Below are 6,945 nucleotides of genomic sequence, written 5' to 3' on the forward strand. Positions count from 1 at the left end.
AACAAGGGGGTGCTGCAATCTGGAGAAGGGAGCTGATGCGTAGATTAAGAAGGAGTCCAAGGACGAAAGATAATTTTGAAAGGCATTGGGGGTCCGAGGAGCTTCAACTAAAGGAACTAAAGACTACCCCTTGTCTAAGGACCCCTTGCTATTTATTAACACAATTTGTCCTAAGACAAGGTGGAGATAATACACTTCAAAGGGTAAGGTTTACAGAAGCCTTGTCAGTTTGGGGAAATAGCCTACAGCTGTTCAGGTGTTTGGCCAACAGGAGGCAATAACATGCAGATTTAAGATGCTCTGAGCTGTCTGGCAGTTCACAATCCTATATACAAATCTTTAGGTTTGGGGGAATGTCCTATTCAGGTTTGGGAGAGATGCCCTCCAGCCGTCCCAACAGGTAATTACATATGTGGCTCGGCCCTTGTAATTATTACCTGCTGGAATTGGTTTCCGGCAGTGATGTGTGTGGCCATGGCTATGGGCTTCACCTCCCTGCACCCTGGTGGCCACCTCCCTCTTCCCTGAAGCCCTCCCCAACTCCCAAGGAGCCCAGGCCCAGCAACTGCACCCCAGACATACCCACCATCCTTCTGTCTCTCAAAGGCTTCCAATCAAGCTCATTTCCTCCTTAGGATCTTTGTATGAGCTCTCTCCTCTCCTTGGACCATTATTACCCCTCATCCTGCAGATCTGGAGGCCCTCCCTGACACCCCATCATATAAATGAGGGGCTTCGGCCGTACAGTTTCACAGCACCCCATACTTTTCCTTTATGGTCTTGGTCACATTTTTTTCCCCCTGTGATTTAAGTATGCAGTTATTAACAGGGCTGGCTCGCTGTTACAAACCTGGCTGGAGGAAGGAGTTAAGAAGGCCAGGCTGATGGTCACAGAGACAGGGCGCTGTTTATCCAGGAAAAAAAGGTCGTACGTAGGCAACGGCGGCCCCTGCCAGCTCCTCCCAGAAGGCCTGGGCTGGGGGAGCAAGCTGAAGAGGAAGCTGCTCCCCCGGGGCTCTGAGCGCCTCCCGGCCTGAGGCCCAGACCCAGCGGCGGCCCAAAGGTGAGGCCTGCACTCCGCCGGGCACCCGACCGAGCCCGCGGTGGGCTCAGTCTGCCAGGCAGACAGTGGGCAAACGCGCTCGCGAGGGTGCGGCGCGGGGGTGCGGGGAGCGCGAGGTGGCGGGGCCTCCGGGAGCCCGCTGGGGGTGGCGGGGAATCAATACCGCCTTTGTGCTCCGTGGTTTCCCGGGGAGAAAGGAGAGGAGAGTGGGAGGGGCGGCCCAGCGGTCGGGCCCGCCCTGCAGACTCTGGATGCCGTGGGGCTGGGAGGCGGGGAGCCGGACCTCATGGCTTCAGGCGGGTGGGATTCTGTGCCCACGGGCGGGGACGGGGGTGCGTCTCCTAGGACAGGCCCCGGGTGCTCGCAGGGCAGCAGCCAGGTGTGCAGCGACTCGGGAAGGCGAGGGGGGAGCCCGAGGAGGCTGGTGGGGCTGCGGCCAAAGGATGGCTCCGCCTGGAGAAGCCTTCGGTGGGGCCTGGGACGGCAGCTGTGGGCTCCCGAAGGCCTCCAGATTCGACCTTGCAGCAGGCCCGGCATGGGAATGGGCCGGGGAGAGGAGGTGGGTGCGCCCTTTCAGGGGGAGTGCGTACATGAATGGGGTTCAGGGCCTGGGCCCCTGTTTAGGACGACAGCGCTCTGGATAAACGGGTGTTACTCCAGTCTCCTAATAGGAGTCGGGAGCTGTAGTGGATGTGTGGGGCCTCCTAACTCTGAAGTGGGGGACATCGTTAGTGCCCAGGGGGGAGCCCAAGGCCTGCATCTGAAAATGTGTCTAGCCCAGGGCTCCCTCCATTTCTCCCCGGGTCCCAGACTTTGCCATCCTTGGTTTTTCCTGCTCAGATAGGGGGGGGCCCCGTGCGCGCCTTGGGCGCCGGGAGAGGTCGCGGAGGGGGGGGGGGCGGGGGGACGGTGTGCTTTCCAGCATCACCCACCTCGGCTCCTCTTCTCCCCGCGCCCAGCCCAGCTCCCCAGCCTCCGCCGAGACGCTGCACCGGGAACCGTTGGGCCTCCGGATCCGCACTTCCATCCCCCCGCCCGCCGCATGTGGCTCTTGGAGAAGGCTGGCTACCGGGTGGGGGCCGCGGAGCCCGGGGCCCGGTGGGCGCCCCGCAGCCTGCTCCCTAAGCGCCGCGCCCCGGGCCCCGCGGAGCGCGCCTGCCCCAACGTCCTCACGCCCGACCGCATCCCGCAGTTCTTCATCCCGCCGCGGCTCCCGGACCCCGGCGGCGCCGAGCCCCAGGCCGGGCGCGCGGCGGGCGGGCGCGGCCTCCCGGCGGCCTGCTCGCTGCCGCACCTGGCGGGCCGCGAGGGCTGGCCCTTCCTGCCCGAGAGCCCGCACACGCGCCGGCGCGAGTCCCTGTTCCACGCGCGGCCGCCCGCGCCCGGGACGCGGCCCCCGGCGCCCGCCCGGCTGAACGTCTCCGCCCCGGACCTGCGCCTCTGCTGGGCCCCCGACAGCGACACGGCCTCGTCGCCCGACTCGTCGCCCTTCGGCTCCCCGCGGCCACCTCTGGGCCGGGCCCGGGCGCCCCGGCCGCACTCGCGGTCCCCGGAGGAGGCGAGCTCGGCCGACACCAGCCCGCACGCGCCGCGCCGCGCCGAGCCGGCCCCGCCGCCGCTCTTCCACCTGGACGTGCTGTGCTGCCAGCTGCGGCCCACGCGGGACAGCGTGCTGCGCCTCGGGCCGCGCGGCGGGCAGCTGCGCCTCTCCGCCGAGTACCAGGCCGGGCCCGGGCGCCTGCGGCTGCGCCTGGTCAGCGCCGAGGGCCTGCCCCGCTGCAGAGCCGGGCCCGGCGGCGGCGGCGGCGGCTGCTTCGTGGTGCTGGGGCTGCGGCCCCGCCTCAGGCCGCGGGGCCAGCGGAGCCGCGTGGTCAGGTGCTGCGCTAACCCCATCTTCAACGAGGACTTCTTCTTCGACGGGCTCAGCCCGCCAGACCTGGCTGCCCGCAGCCTGAGGGCCAAGGTGCTGGACCGGGGCGCGGGGCTGCGCCGGGATGTGCTGCTGGGGGCGTGTGAGACGCCCCTGGTGGCCCTGCTGCCCCCCTTGGGTGGGGGGCTAGGTCTAGGGGGCTCCCTGGCGCCTGCCCACCTCACCCTGTAGACGGAGACCGTCTCTCTCTTCCTCGGGAGCTCTCCGCTGGGCCTGCAGCCTCCGTTTCTTCCCTCTGCCTGGCATGTATTTATTTTTGGTAATAAAAGGCCTGTTGGTCTCCAGTGGGATATCGCCGCTGTGGGCACCCTGCACGCGCTCAGGTCTGCAGCTACCCTCCTCCCTCTGCCCTGGAAGAAGCTCATTCAGATTGTCTTAGTTGGGGCAGACCTGAAACTTGGAAGAGCATCAGCATAACCAGACATCAGAAACCCGGGGGGGTCGCTTGTTAAACATGCAGCGTCCCAGGCTCCATCCCCAAGAAACACGGGTGCTAGTTTCAGCAGGTGTGAGCCTGGGAGGAACTAGGGTCCCTGTCCAACAAGGCCCTCACCCTGTCAGGGGCCGCTCTAATCACGGAGTCCCTCCAGAAAACGTCCTGTGACTGAAACCAACATAAGTCACCTTCCCCTAGGGGCTCCTTGGGGCTGCACAGGGGGAAATCAACCCACCCGCCTCCCTGCTCCAGCCACATCTGACCTGAAGAGAGAGGGAATGTCTGTCTTGGGAGTGCCTGTAGGAGCCCTCTCTCTTGCCTTTCCCTTCCACACGCTGGGTACCGAATGACCAAAACATGATGTCTCAGGAACTAAGATCTTGGGAGAGCGGGGAGTCCTACTGGAGTGTGAGAGCTGGGGGATGCCCGGAGAAGGGCACCCCAGTGAGCAGGGGAGGGTGTGGCAGATGGATGACTGAATGTAGGTCAGATTGTGTTTACCTCCTACCTGAATGTCTCTGACGTCAGCAGTGACCTTCTTCTCTCTCTTCCCCCCCCCCCCCCCCCCCCACTTTTCCTAGAGCTGGTTCCTCTTGGCTCAGGCCAGACTTGGAGGAGGGAAGGAGGGAGGTACTCGCCTAACTTAGCTTCTTTTGCCCTCACCGTGGGCCCTTTCTCATTTTTCATAGAGTCCTGAACCAGGGCGGAGCCTGCTGGATCCTGATAAACCTCAGCATGTGTAATGCTAACTCAGCACATCTCTCCATTCAGATGGCTCCCCAGTTCTTTCTTCCTCCCCTGAGTACCCGCCCCCCCCCCCACCCCCGCCGCCATCCCCAGCCCTAGGCCTCCTAGGCCAGGGACATGGCTTGCTCCAGGTGTCCACCAGGTGGTAGCATTAACCAACAAGATTATATCACCCTTCGAAGAACTACTGTTCCAACTTGTAAAGTCATCAAAGTCATTTCTTTCTCCCGGCAACTCCCTTGAGGGTTAAGTACTATTGTGTTCAATGTGACCTTGGACTTGACTCATCTAATGAGAAGTAGAATTAGGATCGAACCCAGAGTCGCTTCACTGTAGTGCCAGCTACCACTTCCCCCACCAGGTCACTCGGAAAGGGGTCTCCTTCCAACCTTCCAACTGGCTCAGCCTGAGAAGGCCACCCCTCAGCCTCACTCTATCCCTAGTCCTGCCTCTGCTTCAGCCCCAAATCTCCCTGTAACAACCATTGGAAAATAACTGGAAAGAAATGTCCAAGTCATTTAACCTTCGTCCACGCATTTCTCCAACAAATACTTAGGGAGGGCCTAGGAGGTAATAGGCATAGGGTACAGCTGTGGTCAAATCAGACGAGGGGGTCAGACAAGATACAAAATAAATTAAACGTAAAAAAATGTCACTGGGTGATATGTCACGGAGAAAAATAAAGGGGGAAAGGGGCATAGGAAAGGGGTGTCAGATCAAGAGAAGAAGGGATGATTATAGGAATGGAGGGGGGTCCTGTATTTTACCTGTTATCCCAGTTGTCATACCCACTCGGTGACTAGGTAGGTGTATCCCCATGTTACGGAGGAGCTGGATCAGAGAGGGGACGTAAACTTGCCTAGGGACCCGCCTGGCTGCGGGGGAGATTTAGCACTGCAGCCCCACCCAGGCCCCCCACAGCCCCTTCCCCCTCCCACTCAGAGCAGGCTATGAGGTAGAATTCAAGTCCACCCCATTGAGGAGCAGTCCACTCAGTATTCACTGCGGCGAACTCCCCTGTGATGGGAGCCACAATGTTCCTGGAGAAACTTCCTGGCCAGCTCACCCGCAGAAACATGCCCTGGGGCAGATGAGGCCCTAAGAACCCCTCCTGCCTCCAAACACAAGCAAGTCAGACCCCTTTTGTAACTGAGGACTACTGAGTGGCAGGACACATTCTTTTTTTTTTTTTTAATATATTTTATTGATTTTTTTTACAGAGAGGAAGGGAGAGGGAGAGAGAGTTAGAAACATCAACGAGAAAGAAACATCGATTAGCTGCCTCCTGCACACCCCCTACTGGGGATGCGCCTGCAACCAAGGTACATGCCCTTGACCGGAATTGAACCTGGGACCCTTGAGTCAGAAGGCTGACGCTCTATCCACTGAGCCAAACCGGGTAGGGCAGGACACATTCTTATTCTCTTCTGGCTCCTGCTTGTCAACCCTCCTTGCTGTGTCCAAGCCTAAGTGACCACACATGTTAATGGAAAGATGAGTGGTCTAGTCAGGTCACCATGGGAAGTTCAGGGCCAGGAGCTGGGGTCAAACTCCAGCTGCTCCCTCCACCCGCAGTGGCCTTTGTGACGGAGGGGGGAGGAGTGGAGGCTGTGAGATCTATAGATGTTTGCAGGGACTGGGTTGTCCTTTTTGTAATGGATGAGCGGGGAGGGGTACCACCCCCTCCTTGAGTCGTTCTAGTTGGTTGAGGCCTCCCCAGGCATGGACCTCCTAGAGAGGACCCCGAGAAAGCTGGTCCCTCACCGCTGGATCAGGCTTCCCGGAGAGGGTGGGCCTCAAAGGATGGCTGTCCAGGACCACACACTTTCCACCTTCGCGGCCCCAGGCCCTCCCTAGAAGGCCAGGCTTGCACTAGGCTTCAAGTGGTTTCTGTGGTTTAGGGGTGGGGAGGAAGGGAAAGAGAAGTTGGTGACTGCTCCCCAGTTCCAAGCCGCCACCACCACCCTCCACCCCCTCCCAGGCTGCTTGCCCCTTGGTTGAGATGCCAGCTTGATAAGGGAACTTGGGCACGTGGGGGGGGTGAAATGATTCTCTCGAATGTATTTGAGGAGGAAATACCCACTGCCCTGCTCTGAAAGGTCTGATTCATCTAGAAAAGGGGCTGTGATTGGAGCAGGAGGGAGGAAGGGTAGGCATGAGCGGGGACTTCCCGAAAGGATGACCGAGGTGCCTTCTTACCTTGGGAAGGAAGAACCCCAGTCATTCATGCTTAGGGCAGGAAAGGGGTAGAGACATGAGAATGTCTAAGAAGCATGTGACTCACTTAGGCCTAGAGGCCAGGACCCTGTCTTCCAACCCCCTGCCCTCCCCTTACTGCCTCCCCATCCCACACAGTGGTACCAAGTGGCACAGCCGTGAGAGGCAGCCATGCCTGTGGTATCTGGGGTGGGCAGGGCTGCCTGGCATAGTTCCCGAGCCAAGTGCCCATCCCCAGGCCCTCGGCATGCTCTCGCCCAGTGTCCACAGTTGGGAAGTCGGGAAGCGCCCGGGAGACCCGGAGTGACAGAGGAAGAGGGGCTTAAAGAGGAGGATAGACAGAGAAGGAAGAGCTGGAGAGGACAGAAAACGGAAGTGCCGTGGACAGGGAGGGCCTGCAGGGAGAGACAGACAGAGGAGACTGCGTGGATGGAAGCAACGCCAGGCATCAGAGGGAAGGGAGAGCAGGGCATCATGCCCGCACCCAGCCCTCTGCCTCGCGCTGGCTCTCCTTGTCTACCAGAAGGCGCTGGGGAGGGGGGGGCAGGGGGG

The 6,945-nt window shown here is 60.6% G+C and overlaps 1 protein-coding gene across 1 annotated transcript; it reads left to right on the top strand.

The window, feature by feature from the left end:
• Positions 1-2,105: 2,105 nt before the first annotated feature.
• C2CD4D (C2 calcium dependent domain containing 4D) lies at positions 2,106-3,164 on the top strand (the record flags this gene model as incomplete). Its single annotated transcript, XM_079762118.1, has 1 exon — positions 2,106-3,164. One exon carries the CDS (start codon positions 2,106-2,108, stop codon positions 3,162-3,164), a length of 1,059 nt encoding a protein of 352 aa, XP_079618244.1.
• Between the last annotated feature and the right edge of the window lie 3,781 nt (positions 3,165-6,945).

The sequence above is a fragment of the Cnephaeus nilssonii genome (genome assembly GCF_951640355.1).
Source record: "Cnephaeus nilssonii genome assembly, chromosome: 21".
NCBI classification, from domain to species: domain Eukaryota; kingdom Metazoa; phylum Chordata; class Mammalia; order Chiroptera; family Vespertilionidae; genus Cnephaeus; species Cnephaeus nilssonii.